The sequence below is a fragment of the Botryllus schlosseri genome, chromosome 8 (genome assembly GCF_051294905.1).
Source record: "Botryllus schlosseri isolate E-star chromosome 8, Bs_hap1, whole genome shotgun sequence".
NCBI classification, from domain to species: Eukaryota; Metazoa; Chordata; class Ascidiacea; order Stolidobranchia; family Styelidae; genus Botryllus; species Botryllus schlosseri.
In genome coordinates, this window is record NC_137243.1 from 17,216,888 (window position 1) to 17,236,871 (window position 19,984).

The 19,984-nt window shown below is 39.9% G+C and overlaps 1 protein-coding gene across 3 annotated transcripts in view; it reads left to right on the plus strand.

The window, feature by feature from the left end:
- Positions 1–19,984, plus strand: part of LOC145445087 (P-selectin-like) — a 62,678-nt gene that overhangs the window by 32,313 nt on the left and 10,381 nt on the right. For 2 of the 3 annotated variants that reach the window (XR_013916883.1, XM_080323209.1), the window contains exons 13-18: positions 7,513–7,670; positions 8,239–8,410; positions 11,200–11,351; positions 15,089–15,280; positions 17,981–18,208; positions 18,681–18,780. Coding sequence is in view for 2 of the 3 variants with exons in the window: in XM_080323209.1 (XP_080179335.1) it covers positions 7,513–7,670; positions 8,239–8,410; positions 11,200–11,351; positions 15,089–15,280; positions 17,981–18,208; positions 18,681–18,780 (1,002 nt within the window). In the remaining variant the exon portion in view is untranslated. The remainder of the gene's footprint in view (positions 1–7,512; positions 7,671–8,238; positions 8,411–11,199; positions 11,352–15,088; positions 15,281–17,980; positions 18,209–18,680; positions 18,781–19,984) is intronic. The other variant, XM_080323210.1, reaches the window with a different exon arrangement.

A 19,984-nucleotide genomic window follows, 5' to 3' on the forward strand; every position in this document is an offset into this window, starting at 1 on the left:
AATCTAACAGTTGTTCGCGCCTGGTTCAACTAGAAAAATGCATATAGTAAGATCCCCCCAGAAGTCTCCCTATGTTGAGCTCCAGATCATCGTTCTTTATAGGGGGATGAACTACAATATTTTGGAAATCTAAAAAGAGGATGGCTGTCCTCCGAGGACGTTTTCAAAAATGTCAAAAAAGAGGACAAATCCTCTTAAAAGAGGACGTACAGTAACCTTAGGATGGAGGAGGTTGACATAGTATTGTTTCGGTTCTGGTTACAATACACAGCCACGGAACTGCCCCGGCCCAACAGTATTAATAGCGGTGGTATTTCAAATGAGAACACCAATTACCCTAGCAGTCACCAGAGCTCAAATTAGAGATGGCCAAATAGCATAGTGAATTCACGACTAATTATCAAAATTCCACTCTTGTATAGAATCGATAGGCAAAGCATTGCTTGTGTTAAGTCATATTGACAGACAGTGTGTTCTTATCATTTAAAAACCCGCTAGCTAGCGCTAAAGCGTGTTAGGATTTTGAGCCACGAAAATATGCCAATTAAGTGGAATACTTTGGTGAAACAAGCCGGACGCTTGCTCGCTCGCACGCTAGTATAAAAGCAAGCATGAAAATAGTCCTGAGAAGGTAATAAGACCTGGTATTTAAATCAAAACTAGTAACCGTGGCTGGTATCACCTGTGAATTTCTTTCGGACCACCAACTCATCCAAATCGCGAGTATAGTCGTTAGGAAACTCACAGCTACCGAATGAATTCTATTTAATATATTCCTAGCATTTCTGTTTGCATGCGTATGTTTCTTCGTGTTCGACGCGGCCTGGTGTACAGATAAATAATATGTGTAGATGTAGGTAGACGCTGATATATCTTGTGATTATATTGTCGCGCGATAGGATCGATTTAACGCGATGCGCGGCCCTCCAGCATTGTATGCCATGAATCCACCACTTTGGGAAATGTAAGATGGACGTGATTATATACCATCGCCTAGTTGTGAACTGTTTCTACAATAGCAATCTAAAAAATCTCTACTCCCAGGAAACCCATATGATCAGTAGGGTGATTTTTTTTTACAAGTCAAAAAAGTAAAAATTGTCTCAAAATTGTAGTGTCAGGTCAAAAAATGTCAAAATTTATTACAAAGTCCAAAATTTTTTGCAACCTGCATTTCGTTTGCGTCGCAGATTTTGCACTGTCGGTGAACTTATCATTTGACATTTTATAGCTTGTAGCCTACTTTATAGGCCTACCGTTGTAGACGGCCCATTGTCTGCTCATTGTGAAGCATAAACATTCAAATGAAACAAATAGGTTTACTTGGTGTTTTGCTCAACGTACCGCAATATCCTAACTGAAGCAAGACTGCGTGGGCATTGCACGGTTCTTATATCAAGAAGCGCATGATGAAAAATTGTGATGTAGACACCATTCTCAGAATGAAGCAACACGATGTGTCACATTTGTGAGCCAACAACTGCTCCTGTTTAACGTTCTTTCTCCATTCGTGGCAATCTACTTCGTAAGAACAGACACTTTCTACCCGAGAATGTAGAAAAGTGTCTTTCGTTGTACTACAACAAATTTTAATTATTTCTACCATAATACGTGATGTAGGGGAGATGTGGTACCGATGGATCAAAAACTGGAAAATGATCGCTGGCCCCAAAATGTTCAGCCGAAAACATCAGATCTTTTGCTGGCTCAGCTCTTTGATACAAGCTCTACCTATCGCGCACATATACGTGAATATCCGTCTTTTCAAAAAATATTCATGAACGTTCAAAATTTGATGCTCGAACGTATCGTCGGTCCCCACCCGGTGGGTCCAATGGCACACGACCCGGGGACCTATGACACATATACCCTAAAAAACTCAAACGTGACAACTTTTCTTGCTCAGTATTATAATCTAAGCTACAGCAAGCCAAAGAAGAATGTTAGGTCGCAACCGTCAAAAAATAGAATGAATATTAAATCAAATGTTGTCATAAAATCACGTTCCTATTTAGGCTCGAACTTATAAATTTGAGGGTACATACATATTGCCCGAAAATCGACAGTGTGACTTCCAAATACCTCGTTATAGCGATAAAACATCATATGCAATTATTACATAAAGATTTTCTGTACGTAGGCATGTTTCACTTGTTTCATGATTAGTATGCTTGATTATTTTGCTTGATTTGGCTATTGTATCATCGGTCCCCACCCTACGAATTTTATACATGAATCGAAAAAATTCGAACCAAGGAAGGTACCGAAAAAAATCATAGGTGCCATTAAATAGCATCTTGTATCATGCTATTTAATGGCACCTATGATTTTTTTCGGTACCTTCCTTGGTCCCAGTGGCGTAGCAGCCACCTGGCGGTTCTGGCTCTGCGCCAGGGGCGGCAGGCTCGAAGGGGGCGGCAAAATGAGGCTGCACCAGCCGGCTAAAAGCAGCGTAATTGGTAGTCCTATAGCTGGCGTTCCGCGAGTTAAATTTAATCAAACTGGTCTCAATCGAAAGCTAGTGCTGCGCCGACTCCGAAAACACAAATTAATAAGTTAACATGGCAATGGAAACACTCCGAAATAGCCGTCATGGCCGGTTGTTCCTGACAATCGCAACACAATGACCAATTGACCATGATAATGGAAATTATATCGAGCGATTATTCGGAACTACGCCGATTTTCAGACCAGCATTTAAATTGTGTTTCCAGAATCAGGGCACCAATAGCTTTTAAGACCAGTATTGTTAAACCTGAGCGCTCGGAGGGCCTTGCCAACTATAGGATGACCAAGACCAATAATGCTGCTTTTAGCTGGCTCAGCAGTAGGCTTGTCTGCGTATTCAAGTGTGAGAACTAAGTTGCGCATCTATTCGTAGGTTAGTGATCTATACTCTGGGTTACGATTTGGTACAGCAGACCGAGATAGCGGTGAAGGTAAACCAGTCCTAGGAATTGCTTAAGATGGTAATAATTGTCAGATTGACAGATTGCGCTAAAATTTATACAAGTGTTAATTAGGACTCGAAAATAAAACGTGTCAAGAGAGTGGAGCTTTCTTTAGAAAGAAGAAGAAAGCAAGACAAGCAGAAATACTAAACACAGAAGCAGATTTAAACTTGAAGCTGAAACTAGGTTTACCGGCATACACCACTTAAATGATATGTTTGGATTTTTAATCCCCAGGCGCTGCTGCAAAGCGAAAGTCCCAATTTATTCACCAGCGCTTTTAAAAGCACTCATGACGACGAGGTGGACTTTTTGGAGTAGGCTGCGGAAATTGACAGATTTAAGAAGCTGGTGCGGAGCAGTGAAACCACGTTTGATCGTATAGTGCCACAACGTTTGATGTGTTTACAGTGGTTAGTTAATGCAAAGCTACTTGAATCGACACCGTATTTATGCTCGTGTCTGTAACTTTATCTGACCATTGGTGTTTCAAATGCGAGCTGTGAGAGGAGCTTCTCAAAGCTCAAACTGATTAGGTCGTATTTACGTTCTGCCATGAATGATGATCGCCTATCAGCTCTATCCAGTCTGTCTATAGAAAGAGACTACGTTCAAAAACTTGAATTTGAGGATATTATCGCTGATTTTGTTTCGGCGAAAGCCCGAAATGTTATGTTTTAAGGTGGCTATTGATTTTCTATTTGCACAATATTATAATTATTATGAATTCAAGGCACTTCAATGACGCTTGTTAGGCCTTGTGCATCACGACATGGAAATTATACAGTTCAGTGTCATTGTCTTTTTAAGTATCGTTGATATTTGCGTCTTTCTTCAAGCGCTTCGCGATCGTTCACTTTCATTTCACTATTCACTCTTCATTTCACTCTCCCATGCATTCAACTTCTGGTCTCGCATGCCGACTTTGTGCAGCGTGGCTTACTGCGTTTTTGGGTCTTTTCAAGACACTGTTAGCAGTGGTGGCCTTACGATTGGGGGGGCCCTAGGCGATACTTCCGGGGGGGGGGCCTCCTTATCTAAATTATCGCAACTTCTGGGGGGCTGCGCCCCCCAGACCCCCCTCACTAACGCTTGATGATACTTTTATTGTTCTGCACCTCATATACACTGTTCCGGTAGTGCCTTGTCGGTACTTCATGATAAAATTTTCAGCATATAAAATAATTATAATGTCATGCCACAGTACAATAAACGACGTGGCATATTCGAAAACAAGTGACTCAAGTGAACTATAACGCGTTTCGAGACCTACCTATTTAGAAATATTATGGGATGTAGCATGACATAATAGTATAACAAGGTAACTGCACGCCAATTAGACCACATCAATCCAGAAAGCTGTCGGCTGACATTAGTAATCAATCCAGAAAGCTGTCGGCTGACATTAGTAATAAGCCAGCACACCAAGTCAAGGTTTCAGCCAGGTGCTGGATTGGGCCTATCTTTATGCTACAAAGAAGATTTTGTTGCATGATAAGGCATAGAAGCAAAATGTGCGACAATGTGGTACAACACCAGTAATACCACAGGAACACATCAGTACTGGTATCACCTGTGAAGAGCTAGTTGCACGATCTGTAAGAATATAGCATTCAATACAACATCCATTGTAATATAATATTTATTGAACTCAGAGAATTTTCGGGTGCCTCTACACGAGACGACCGATTTCGAATCGTAGGGCGAGGCCGTTCACAATTCCATTTGTGTGCCTTGGAATCAACTTTTATCAAAATACACCAACCAAAACTCTGTCAACAAAAGGAGTTCGTGTACCACCTAAAAATAGTACATTGAACGCTCTCTCATTCGAAATTTCATGCTGGTGACGTCATATTTTGTGATACGATTGTTGATATACAATGTTCTTTCCAATTCTCTACTAGTTGCTGACGATTACCCCTGACGAGTGTCAGCCGAAAATATTCGGGTTCATTTCAATATGAATATACTATTTAATTGTATATATTTTCACGGTTACTCTACTCGCAAAAGGATAACTAAAATTCGCATAAATGTAGGGAGGCTCATAAAATCAAAGTAAGCTCTTTTATCGGATGCCGAAATTCAATGATCGACTACTGTTTACGGTACCATATGCTACATGGGTACATATATTTTCATGGTTATTCGTAAAATGATAACCAAAAATCGCGTAAATGAAGAAGGGGGGGTCCCCCTCATAAAATCAAAGTAAGCTTTTAGCGGGTGCAGTAATTTAATGATTGACTACTGTGTGCGGTATTACATTCTACATGGGTGCATGTATTTCCACGGTTATTTGCAAAATAATAACATTCGCGTAAATGTAGGGGGGGCCTTTAGCTAATGGCAAATTAGATAGAGATCATAAAATCAAAGTGAGCTCTTGCAACGAGTGCAGAAATTTAATGATCGACTACTGCTTACGGTACTATCTACATCTATTTTCACAGTTATTCACAAAATTATTATCAAAATTTGCATAAATGTAGAAGGGGGGGGGCCTTCATAAAATCAAAGTAAGCCATTTTAGCGGGTGCAGGAATTTAATGATTGACTACTGTTTACGGTATTATATTCTACTTGGGTACATGTATTTTCAGCTTTTTGCAAAATGATAACATTCGCGTAAATGTAGGAGGGGGAGGCCTTTAGCTAATGGCAAAATGGATGGAGATCATCAAATCAAAGTGAGCTCTTGCAACTAGTGCAGGAATTTAATGATAGACTACTGCTTACTGTACCATATTCTACATTGGTGCATGGATTTTTGTGGTTATTCATAAAATGATTACTAAAAAATGAGAATTGATGATTGGCCTGTCTTTACGGTACAATACCATATTCTTTATGGATACAAGGAATCCGCGGTTATTCAGAAAATGGTAATACTTGAAAAAAAGCGCGTAAACCGGAGAAATAGTTGGAAAAAGCGCGTGAACCGAGGAGGGGGGCCCTTGAAAGCGCGTAAATCAACCAGGGGGGCCCTAGGCGACCGCCTACCTCGCCTACCCCAAAAGCCACCACTGACTGTTAGTACAGCGGAATCAGCGATGAAGAGCCCAGATAACTAGCTTGAACATGGGTTCGGACTAACCACCATTGGTGCCGCAGCGTAGTTGATTTACACACTGCGCCACTCGCCTCCCCTATGTGCACAATACATTCGTTCGCTATTTCTTGTCTTTATTATTTTTGGCCTTATTAACGTTGAGACGGTGACGCTGAAACGCGGCGTATTATTTGTAATTATTTTTATCGATAAGATTGCTTGAACTGGAATCTATGTCGAAATTTGCTGCGGTCTACTTGGGGGGGGGGCGGCATTTTAATCGAGAGCCAGGGGCGGCAGCGCATGCTGCTACGCCAGTGGATACAAGCCCTACACTTCACGATAAAAATGATCGCTGGTTTGTTCCTGTTGAAGGTTACAAAGAAAAATGTATATGTCGATTTAAATTTAGTTTACACCCCACAAAACAAAAAACATCTGTGAGAGACCCCATAGCTCGCGCACGTCGAATTTTTTTGTATGTGAGGAAAGATTTTGGCAGCATGCAACTGTAGACAAGTTCCCGGAGTGTAATCATGGAATTATCATAGAGAATTTTCAAAGTATTTTCGGTCCCAGTGATCCATCGGTACCACATCTCCCCTAACTGCTGGAATTCTTCATAAGGCCATATTTCGTTGAAATGAAGTTTTTTCGTGTAAAAGTTTGTCAGTTTTTGAGTCAAAAAAGTTTTCGTAAGGACAGTCAGTTCCAACCGGAAATGAAGGTAAGCAGTACAATTTTAGCATTGTGTGGGAAAACACATAATTTGCATACGTTAGATCAAAATTTGGTCAAAATTAAGTGTTTTAAGGTCAAAAAATGTCAAAGTTTGATTTTTTATGTCAAAATCTTCCTTTTTTAGGTAAACAATCGCCCTAATGATCCAGAAATTTATTCACCTAACTCTGATTGCTGGTGTGAATTTACTAAAAAAGAGCCATTTTTCCGAGGTGGTAGGTTCTCGGAAAACGGTTTCCGCGTCTACTTTCCGTTAGGCGTTGAGTTGACTTTTGTCGCGTCATATGCAGAACAAGCCGTCTACGTGTATTTTTGATCGTGTTATTTAAATATAATTCACCAGAAGTTCTAACATTTTCGCCCCCAGTTGTCCCCTTGTTTCTCAAAATCGATATCGCTCCCGTTGGGAACCACTGCTATAGTTCATAATGACCACTTTGTCAACTCGCTGTGCAACATGTATACGTGAAGGTATCAAATTGCATCAACATTAAAAGTCCTGTCGTGAGATTCAGATCATATAACAGCGGCGTTTCGTCAATGGCAAAAAATTTTCTATGCAGGACTCGTGGCGATTTTATAGGTTGTTGTAAGGTGACGAAACCGTATATGGCTGATGTTAGCTTGATCACGGCCACAGCAATTGCTCGGGAGTGTCAAACAACGACCTAGAACAGTCCAATTGCAGATGTATCTTGAATAACTTGGACAAATATATTTTAAAAAGGCTTTACGACCAGATGCTCAATATTGTTGACATCACAGAGCTCCGGAGAATGGAACAATTGAATGCACGCCCAATGATGGTGCATGTGATTCCAGCTGTCGATTTTTCTGCGACGCGGGATTTAAAGTGGTTGGAGACCGCGTAGTCACATGCTTAGAGACAGGACAGTGGAGTGGAATCACACCGAAATGCGAACGTAAGACATCGTTTTCCATCAAAGTTTTCACTTTCTCAACAGATTTGAAGCCGGTGCCGGTAACTTCCACTATTCATTGTACAATGTACATCGATGAATATAAATGTAGGACCATACCAAAAACAGAAGTAGGCCAATCAAATTTTCCCATTGATGATATTCAAATACATATTATACTGTCTTCCAGAAAAGTCCCAAACTACTTTATATAGAGTAAAAAATAACGATAATCTTGACATCACAGTCCTTACTCGTGTTAACAGCTTAAAAATCTATTTTGCACGTCCGCCTCCGCTATTTAAGGGTCTGCCACAACATCCGATATTATAAGATGACCTTCAGACAAATGCATATGGAGGTGAGAGTAATGATAAACCAACACTACGCCTACGACACCAGTGCAAGTAAAATGTGTATCCAATAATCCATGCTATATACTTCCTTTGCTTACCTCATGAGGAAGATTTCCACTGGGTAATTCATATATCGATCCATGTAGTCTATACAGGCAACGTTTTCCCTGTTAGTTTCGATTGTAATACTGCCACATCATATTGATTGCAATCAGGAGAATTTTGCATCCCGCGATACTGTCCGACAAACAAGATTGGAGAAGAATGCACAACCAGATGCGCACGATGCGAATCTCTTGTGGGAGCCGGAACTAGTAATTGCACCAAAGATGGCTGGTCGAACCCACCTGGGGAATGCGTACAAGTCACATGCAACGCAAGGCGACTGTAAGTTCGAGTAATGAAAACATCTTTTTTGCCTAATTTTTGTTTGAACGTACTAATATCAGAGCTGAAAGTTGGGTCGTTTTTTTCGGTTTGGGCTTTAAACACAGTCGACTTAGCTTCGTTCGGGCACTTTGGTTCCGCTCACGTTTGACCGAATTAAACGGAGAAATGGCTGTGTCTGAATTAACCGGAAAATTAATTGATCGTTACATGTAGTGTTGCATTTAATCCAAAAAATCAATATAAAACGATCATATTTAAAACATGGCCCAAGTTTAAAACATGTTTGTTATTATTTTTTTATTAGCCATAACGTCACGAATCTTTAATCACAAATCTGCAATATTTTAAACACTGTTTATACACCATTTGTTTTAAATGAAACTCAAGTTTCATGTTCCTGCGTAAAGGTAGACAAATGCCGCTTTGGTGGACATTTAATGAATTGCAGCTGCGCAATCATTGGCGCTGACCGTGTGAAAACGCACGAGAGGGATACCTTCGGGTTAGTTGTATTGTATAGCACTATATTTTCATACCAAACGAATAGAAAATTACTATATACTATTTACTATGTTAATGTGAAGAACACTCATATAGGAGTAAAATAGTATGGAAATTCTTCAGGGGTTGAAAGACCATTTTCACCTGATAAACGTACCGCACAAAACAGTACGCAATTATAAAAGCAAAACCCTTCTAAAGGCAGGCAGAAAAAAAAGTTTCTCTACTATATTCTGCTCTACATGACGGACGCAATTATATTGAAGTAAAATGGACTATATAAGGCGGTCGCGGCTTTATATGCGTTCATTATCGCTTGTTTATGAAAGAATCGACTTTGCTTCACCACAGCGAAGTAACTGTTTATTGTGCCATACTCATAACCCTGCGATAATAATTATAACCCTGTGTCCGGATTAATGGGAGATTTTTGCGTATTAACCGGAGTTCGTTCCGTCCAATTTTACTTATGTTCCGTTTCCGAGCATTTTGGCCGCATAAAGCGGTTGTCCTAGATATTCAGTGTCCAGATTAAGCGGAGTCGACTGTATTACAATTTGTCCCGCACAATTATTGGTTTATTAGGTCGGGTAACCATTAGAGCCCTACCGATTATCGCTTCGCCGATAATATCCTAGTCGATATCATGCTTTGAAAGCATTATCGGTATCGGCCATTGGAGGTGAAAAATATCGGTCATTTTCGTGACGTCACAACATGCCGGCAGGAAGTCAGAAACTATATTCCTTGACCGCTAGACTGGGAATGATATTTAATATAGCTTACACTTTCATGGTCACCAGATGCACACTTTCTAGTTCATTTCATGTTCATGTATGACAATTGACAATGGCTATAAAGCTGTTGAAATTAATGCCCTGAAATTTTGAAAATGCGAAAGGTAGATCACAATCCCGATTTCAGCTGAATCATGGCGCTTTTTAATGTCTTCATTAATTCCCAAATGTAGGCCTAACCGCGATATGCCACAACATTTTGTCTCTTGAAAGAGTTTACCTTTTTATATATTAGTTTTCTAATTATAATTTTAGTCAGCAGAATGTCTAAGTAGGAAATAGCTCACCTTATTTTAGTCAGCAAGTGCGAAATGTCTCTACCCTATGTGTCCAACTCTATAGTAAGAAACTTATATCGCAAGCCTAATATTAGGTCCACAATAACATTTAGTTCTGTGCATAATATGTCTCTATATCTAAATCATAGAGTTTGGAAAAAGTTGACTGGGCCATCCCTTTTGAAGTCTGTGTCCATATCTGGACCTGGAGCTCAAGCCCAAGCGTCGGTAGACTTTTATCTGTAAATTTTTCCGTATGTATACATGCTAGTTGGCCAGGGTTAGTTTTTATTGAAAGTCAGCGGTCTTATGATGACAATTTTCATGCACCGACGATTTTACATGAAGAGTTCGACCCAAAATACGCCTGCAGAAAAAAGTAGTTATCACTTGAAATTTCCGGATATTTTCCGAGTGGGAAATATAGTCAAAAATTCTGCCAGAACATCAGAAGTCGACTTAAACGGTATTCTGTGTAATTTTTCACCGTTTCAAACATCAAACCTTGTTCTTGGTAGTATTCTGAGGGATTTTGCCAATTGTGGTCACGGTTCGGTGATTTTCAAGCACATAGTCCAGTTTCTGACCGAATACGAGTCATAAATTGGTTTACTATGCCTGCAAATGGTTGGATACGACAAAAGAAAGTATACCACATTGTTTCATGCCATTAACTGGGCGGTAGGGCTCCGATTCGGTATTGATATTGTACTTGACCATTATGACCACTCACTGACCACGCCCATATGTAAATTTTTCATGTATTTTCGATTTTTCGATATCTGGCGAACCGCGCGGTTTACGGCCATGGTTGACGGCTTGTTCGAAACCAGGCAACGGTGGCTACGCAATGATGCATCATTTTTGACTCTCTGACGCCATCCTGGGGGGTCAGTCTTGAAAAATGAGAACGAAAGAGATTTTTTAGAGAAAAAATTTGTTTATTTAGTCTTATAAAAAAAAACTAGACATGTCTTGGGGTGTCGATCGAGAACGGAAACGGTAGAGGGATATAGTCCGCCCACTTTTAAACTGAAACAGCCCATATTCAAGTCTTGCTGGGGTCACGGTATGAATTTGAAATGTGATGGTCAGTTTTGCGAAATCTGACCAGATTTCAAAAGGGATAAAGATCATATTTTCAGCAGATTCGGGAACCTATCACATCGTCCTAGTTCTATGTCTGATTCTGAATTTCTTGTGGCTTCAGACCGCCTTTAAACGGCGCAATCGACTGTGATTCAACACAATGTGATGGCGTGTGTACGTATTCTTGCAACGATGGATATAAGTTGACAGGAAATGCAGAAGTCACTTGTTTACCCTCTGGACGTTGGAGCGGTGCTCCTCCAATATGTGAAGGTATGATGTAGGAACTAGGAAGTCATGCATTTCCTGCAAAATGTTTCGGCTTTATGGCAATGTTGTAATGACTCGAGTCACGATTTTCAGATGACTCGACTTGACTCGACTCATTTTCTCAAAATACGGAAATGAACCGACTCGAGTCAATTTGTGTATTGACTCGACTTGGACTCGAGTCATTGCGCATGACTCGAACCAAGTCACATTACTCGAGACTCAGACGACCAAGCCCGACATTCCATTGTAATTTTTAAGAATAGTAAAGTAACCACACTATATTGGGATTTCGTTTATTGGTACTGGTACTTGAAAATACGACTAGAAACAGCTAAAAGTGAGGAAAAGTAGTATATTCTAATTGCGAACCATTCGATATCACCAAACAGAGTTATAATAGTGGGTCCATCAAGACTTTAACTGAAAACTGAGCCGTCAACACAATGACGTGGACTCGGACTCGAGTCATAATACCATGACTCGGACTCGACAATGGATACTCTGCTCGCTGACTTGGACTCGGACTTGACTCGGTGGTGAATTGAAAATGACTCGACTTGACTTGAGTGAAAACTATAAAAGTGAGATTGACTTGTGACTTGGTTACAACCCTGCGTTTATGGCACCTGTGTGGTAATACTGGTCTACAATGTTCTGGTCGGATGTTTGAGTTTGCTTATATTGTCACCAGAGCTACCCAAGCAGAAAGTGTGCTGCGAAATTCTATTGGAGGGAAGCATCATATATCAACGACCAAGCTAACACAACTATAAATTTATCGACGCTAAAAGTTGACACTAAGGACTCCAAGAATAGATGTAGTAGTAATGGCACAGTTTCCTACCCCAGTAAAAGTGAAAGACGCGATATCCAAAACTTGACAAAACAGTTAGGAGCTATGCTCGTCTACATAAACCTGGACGAAACGCAGCAGATTTTGGTTCATAAGTCGCGGTGATGGCTTCCGAATTTGAAAGACGTATTATTGGGCAAAACTAGAGCGGCATGGCACTCGTGTCAATTGTAACAGCGAATTCATTTGACATATAGCGTGCCAAAGAATTCGAGTGGACGTGCACTTTAAAGTTTTAATAATGGCAACCGCTTTTAAAATGAAGCATGAATTTGCAAAACGGAAAATCACGAGTCTCAAGCACATCGTTATTGTTTGGGAGTCGTTTATGCGCATAGGCCAATGAACACCGCCTGATATGATATGATATGATATGATCAACTTTTTCACCAATACTTGTGGAAGGTAATCCCAGAATCGCAATCGATGTCGTAAGAAGTGTCTGGGTTGCCAACGTTTAGACAAGCAGTTCCAAACTGGAATGGCTCAATAATTATCACAGATATCAAGCAATTGCACACGTCTTGTTAGTGTATAGACGATAGAAGGAAATAGATCGTAGGCAACCTTCAAATCCAGACTAATGCAATTATTCTTCCCTTGATATATGTTCCTGCATATGAACGAAAAGTCTGAATTTAGCCATGTACCGTACACCTTGGCAAAGAGGTTACAGGTAGTATTAAGTGGAATTAGGACGAATCCCTGGGGTGTACGGTTTCAGCCGTTAATCAAGGTTAAATACACACTAGGTATTTTACCAGTTGACACACGGTATAAAAAAATGTTGTTGACCCAGACCAAAGATTGGCGCTCTCATAGGGTTACCATATTTTGGAATCCGGAAAGGAGGAAACTTTTTAAAAACCATAAAAGGTAATTTACCGAAATTGAAAACAGCTGATTTTAAGATATTTACTTCTTGTGTTGACTAAAAAAATGTCATCACTTTAGCTCGACTCCCGCATTACCTACTTGTTACGGTTCTTCTGTGGTGTTGACTGGTAAAAAAGTCGTCACTTTGATTCGACTCCCGAATGACCCGCTCTAACCCCCGGTAGTCCGCGTTACCTATCTCGCATGATTTATGCCGATTTTCGGTAAACCCCTAGCCTAGCTGTATAAGAGCTGTCAATGAGGACGAACTGGCAAGGGGGGCACTGTGGCGTCCTCGGTGGGCATTCTCAATTTCCCGAAAAAGGAGAAAATATGGTAACTCTATGATATCATGGCCTACTAAAAGTGGTATGCAATGGTGCTATACATGTCAATGTTTTTTTTCAACTGTATCCACGTTAATGACTGTATTGTCCGATAGGTATAAAAAATACAAATGGTGCGTATCTGTTCAAAAAGTACTTTCTCTCGACAAAATTCTATACTAAAAATGTAATAGCTTCTTGGAGGTACAGAACTTCACTATACAAGTGAACATTGTCCACCTCTGTTAATTTGCAAATGCGTTAAGTTGTCAAAAAACTTAGCTCCCTTACAGCATTCATAGGGATGGTGTGAAGGTGAGGTTCCCCGTTTGATGTGTGAACCTCAATGTTTTGGAGGTTCGACTTGGTAGGTTCTGCAGTGTGAATCTTTTTCATTTATTATAATTTTTCACGTCAATAAAACATCGTCGGTTGAAATGCTAAAGTTTCCAACTTTCTGTTTGTTAATATTTGGTGAGCTTTTCCCGCAATCACGCAATAGCAAAAACGAAATACACTACATGTGAGTCGGCAACCAATTGTGCCTAATCAACCACACAATTATTATTTAAATCAACGAAATTTATCAAAAGAATGCATCGTTGTCTAACGAAAAAAGCTATCAGCCTTACGGAATTTATCACGATTTGATATGCTCATTGTATTATAAAAACGAAATCCGTCCGATTGGGGGATTGGCTACAGTAGAAATTGTTTTTGAGATAATATCTGGTAGAAGTATATAGAAACCGGTGTTTCACTCTGATAAATATCAATGAAGCAATATGAAACTATAGTCTGACTAGCGTAGTGTTTGATCCACATCTGAAACAGCAATAGGTTGTGGGTTGGTCGTTGTAGTCCGACCGAGGTCGACTACAGGATCCCATCCCGATTGTTGGAGGTTTATGTCGGTTCCTCCTCGCTATCTGATCCGCGTAAGCGGCTTCTAACAAAACAAGCCTTGAAGAGGGCCGTGCTATAAGTCGGCGGATATGGCGTAAATGACTATTGTATAGTCGATTTACACCTTGAATATACCATAAACAACAAACGCCTTGACAATACATCTGTCCGGGCTAGCCTATAGTCCTCGTCGAAATTGTTGGCAAAGTGACGGAAGATATGGATTTTATGGACTTTTTATAGCATTTTAATTGTTCTATAGATACATTTGATGACATATAAAAAGTCTACAAGTAGGCCTACGTCAGCATGGCATAATGTGGCCTGACTCGCGCTAGGATCATGTACATTAATATAGTACTTTACGGAAATGCAGGGTTGGGATTAGCAACATGACATCACGTGACGTAATGGGTTTGTGCTCAAGTTCGCATTCACGCAGAACGTTTAACCTTTCAAAAAGGTTCGCGGTCACACGAGGCAGAAGCTTTCAGAGGTTCGCACCATCCCTAGCACACATGTTAATCCGAAGCAGGCATATCTCGTCGCCACTTCTTTATTACAATTATTGGCCTATACCATAAATTGGATTGGCTATTTTATGTTGTGCAGTAGTTACCTGATGTGGCTGGAAAGCTTTGATGTTAACATTTATAGTTACACTAGGTCGTAACATTCATGATGTATGTCGACGCAATTTATGTTAGCCTATCCACTTTAACTGTTGAATGGGATGAAGGTGGGTTGAAGATGATTTCAGAAACTTCGTTTTGCAGATGATGAATGCGATCCCTTTACTATTCCTGGTGCCACAAAAGACTGTTCCAATGGCGATAAAGTGGGTAGTCAATGCAAAATAGAATGTTCAAATCCGAATCAGGTCCTTGTGGGTGACGAAACGGTGACATGTGTGAAGAGCGGCTCTGATTCCGAACCAAGATGGGAACCTGAGATTACCCAGAGATGCGGTAGGATATCGATTTATTGGTTGCGATTTAATTGTATTGAAACCTTCAAATTTTTGCTTGAAATAGTTTTGGCATACTCTCGAAATCATTACTTCTTCTTGAGTTATGATATAGAGCAGGGTGTTCAACCTTTTTGATATTCATAGCCGCGTTTCAATTTGTTCTATAGCGTATACGGCCGCATGCCAACTGACAGCTGTAACGGACCATCTGATCGCCAAATACCCATGTTATATTTACTACTGGAGGACTTCGAAATGAGGGCAGCTCTCGCCGTTTCAATATTATCACAGCTTGCTTGTGCATAATTCATTGGGCATCACAATTTCTAGATGTATGAGCAGAACACCCCGTCTCACAAATAACGCAGTACATGTTTCCTCGGGCTCAAAAGCCTCACGCGTCTTAGCGTCGCTGTTTGTGATCATCATCACGTCATGCGCCTCCTTTTTAAAAAGATATTTCGGGCAGCATTTTAGATAATGCCTACTGCAAAGACTTCTATTCATTTTGATCGATTATTACACATTAGCAATTTATACACCCACTTTAATTGATGAATTGAATTTGATTGTTGGTTGCCAAACATCCCAGAAAGTCAAAACCGAAATCACTTGAAACAGTTCATGTGTGTGGGATGTTTGATTGGCATCTCCAACAAATTCCTTGCTCTACACAAATTCGTGCGTGTTTTAGGTATAGATGCGTCCTGTATATGTGCAGCAGTTAAGTACAAACACAGCTTCGGTTGCAACTCGCTCTCAAAAATAAAACGAAAAGTTGCATATGAATGCATCGCTTTTATTAAAGAATCGACTAAAATGTGTTAATGTTTCGGCGTCGGAGTTAATGCAATAAATATGACTTATATATACTATAAAATGAATCTGTTGCTGCAATATGAAACACCACTTCAATCCGACCATCTTAACCATAGGCACGCTGAGCCGCTGAATAAAGCAAGCGAATTATAAAATATTTGACACATGTGTTGATGTCAAAGAGTGTAAAAAAGTCAAGTTTTACAGAGTAACACCGCAAGTCATATGCTCAGTGGTATTTATAGGTAACGTGATTATGATTCTATCGAAATTGTGCGTCCTGTATAAGTAACCCTGCTGTTCATAAATTCAAATCTCCGCCGGGTTCTATGAATCGGCATACTTGAGTTCCATGCCTTCGACGATTATGTTCTTCAGGATGACCAGTTTATTTATTCTCGTTGATGTTGCTGACGCGTGGACGTTATCATTAAATCAGTATTTGATTTGCTGTAAACATATATATATATTGTTCATGTCATTGGTCACTATATAATCAAATAAGCAGAGGTGGTCGGAAACGAAGTACTTCTACTTCTTGGAAGTACTTAAGTAGTATTCCTCTACTTCTGGTACTTACTCAAGTAGATCTGATTTTCTCTACTTATACTTATACTTGGTAATATTTTTTGATCAACTTACTTACTTTTCGCTATTTTCAATTTGTCAAGTAGAAGTAGTTTAATCCCGCAAAACGAAAGATAGCCTGAGTAATTTCGGGGCTGTTTTCACGGAACACCAACATTTACTATTCATAAAAGTCAAGTAAAGCCCAGAAATTTTGTTGCGCTTCGCGCACACTAGTTATGGAGTAACTATACAAATAAGTTTTCACGAAAGTGTCAGTGAATATAATTTAGGTACCGGATTGCTTGGTTCCGCTTATACCGCATTGTCGCCCATATCAAATATTCCATCGCAGTAAATATGGCCCACCATAACGTTTGAAACTACCGTTTCGCCCATGACATGTCCTGCTAATCTGGAAAATCCGGCTTTTTACCGTTACACCTGTTTCAGCAGATTAACTTTGAAGCTTTATAGACAAAAGACATGAAATATATTTTCCGCTTTTTACAAGTGGTATTTGTATTTCACTTTCAATTCCGAGTATCATAATTTCAGTTCTAATTACTTTCAGTTCGCTTGTGTGCAGAACATACATGTTGAAGCATAAAAACAAGTGTAGCAAAGCCTTTATTTTCCCAAAATAAAGCTACATTAAATGTGACTTTTACGATACACAATATTTGTTATTAACGTATGCTAATAATTGCTCAAAGTGTTGAAAACGTATCCGATACAGCTTCTCCGTATTGCTCTTCGCCTAACTCTTATATTATGGGGTAGGGCGCCATGTCACGATATTCTCTAAAACAGGGTCTTCTAGTAAACAAAGGGTTAATATCGCATTTTCATATCAATACTATAATTTGCATCCCATGATGCGAAAGAATGCTTATTCTGTCGAAAATTGATACTTCCTTGGAATGGGATGCATCAATACGAATCAAGCTCTCTGCACCTTCCGCATAGTTGAATTTGCAGCTTTTGACAGTCCATGCGAACGAATTGGGACTGTTTTCAAAGCTACTTACTTACTCGAGTAGAGCCAGTCAATTCTACTTCTACTTCAAGTAGTTTTAGTGGCTTATGGAAGAATTACTTCTACTTGTACTTGAGTAGATTTTTCGTTGCTACTTCTACTTCTACTTGAGTAACTTTCTTGACTACTTTGACCACCTCTGCAAATAAGTGATTTGTTTTCGCTGATGCCAATCTTACTATAATGCAACCCGCGAACGGATTCGGATGTTGAATGCGGCCCTCGAGCTGAAAAGTTTGCGTACCCTGCTCTAACCAGTGCACTATGTTACAGAATCCGTCTGTGCGCCGTACCGAATACGTAATCAAATAATTGCTGGAGTCAGAGTGTCATCCGTTGAATGCTCACCACCCGCTGGCGGCGCCAGAACCAATGACTTGAATGCCACTTGTTCCCTATCTTGCATCGACGGCTATAGGCCGAATCTCGGTGAAGATACTGCAAGATGCTTCGACCTAGGATTTACTGCACTATGGGACGTTGATGATCTCTGTTGCGTTGGTCAGTTTCATTTTATTGATATGATTAGGCGCGTGAATGTTGCGTTGTGACTGAGATAGTTGTGGTTTGGTTGTTTGGGTGTGGTTTCCTATATAACGTAATCATAATATACAAGCAACTTGGCTCACGACTCATTTTCAGTTATAGCATGAGTGAGTCTCCTTATCCTTGCTGCGTATAATGTGTGTTGCAGCAATATACCCGTGTGCAGCGTGTTCGTTATTGTTCCATCACAATGGTAGGCCTATTATATAAGGCACTTCAAATTGCTCAATGTTCTGATACCACCATTCAACCAATCACATCCATTAGGTTTTGACATCAGGCGTAATGTAAGCGATATGTGTTTATAGCAGGGATATATCTAGAACTCTTCTAGATATCCCTGGTTTATAGGGCCAATTAATTACTGGGGCTTTGTTGCTGATGGAAATATCCAATGCATGTTTAAAGCATTTCAATTGATTCGTAGAATGCACTGAAAACCTGAACGTAGACATATTTGCGTATATTGACAAAACCGAGCCACAATTCTGGGACGATAGAATCGAATTTTTGCGGAATCTCTTCCAGTAAGTGCATTATACTGATTCTGACGACATATCAAATTACTACCTATTTGACTGATTTAGAATATCTATGTAAGTACATGTTAATACTCGCCCTTGATTCCTATGGTAGCTACAAATTCTCTTCATTTTCATTTTGTCCTTGCATGTTTATGTTTATATATTTATTCTTTGCGACTGCTGGGTTTCGCCCAACTTGATGACCTTGTCAAGTGACACTGCCATTGGTCATACCACAAGCATTCATTTGTTCGTTCGGAAATTAATTTGATGATAAGCCTATAAAGTTTATATGCAGTTCCTATCACAAGTGGACAGCTGACGTGTAATTGCGACCAGCCGACCACTATATATTTGTGTGAAGGCTGCTATAACCAGGGAAGGTGAATAATTAATTTATTAGTAGGCTACGTTTTGGATACCAGGCGATAATGGTTTTAGAATACTTGTACTCTTGTATGTTTCAAATTACCGGACTCAGAAACGGTTTCTCAACTTGAATTATATTTCAGTGGTTTAGTTCGTCTAATCCAGTGGTTTGCAAACTGTGGTAGCCTACGCGACAGTGTTTGAAGTTGTACACGAAGCGTTCAGTGTTTTTATTGTAGTTAGTCTACATTTGATATCGTGTGCATAGTAGCAAAAGTCACTGTAAAATTCAGCTGATCAACCATTTCTCGTTGTTAATATAGTGTCACAACAATTTCACGATTTAGAAAATCAAGTATCTGATAACAAAAGCTAAAACAGACCAATTCAGCTGTACAGTAAGTCGGATAAATTTCAAGGATGTCGGAACGCAAGAATAATCTAGGCTCCCGACTACATGAAGTATCGATTAATCGCAACATAATACGAAAGATGTTGGCAACCGTGCGTATAGTGATGAAAACCCATTCTGATGTGACCTTGAAGACAAACCTGGTAATAAAGGCACATTAAAATTCGAAACATGCAGCTGAGAAAAATAGGTGTCGCTGTCTCGATATGGGTGTATGAGCAAGTGTTCTCAGACTTGGTCGCGATTGAGTCAAATAGCAGTAGTCGTCTAATTGTGCCTGGGAATGATCTCTTATGGACTGTGAGTAATGTGTTATAACCCAGATAGACAAGCCTTTGCAGAAGAAACAGATGCAAGTCTTCATAATAAATTCTGTTTACTTATTTCTATTCATGTTCATATGGGAGGTCGAGTCGCTACTTCAAA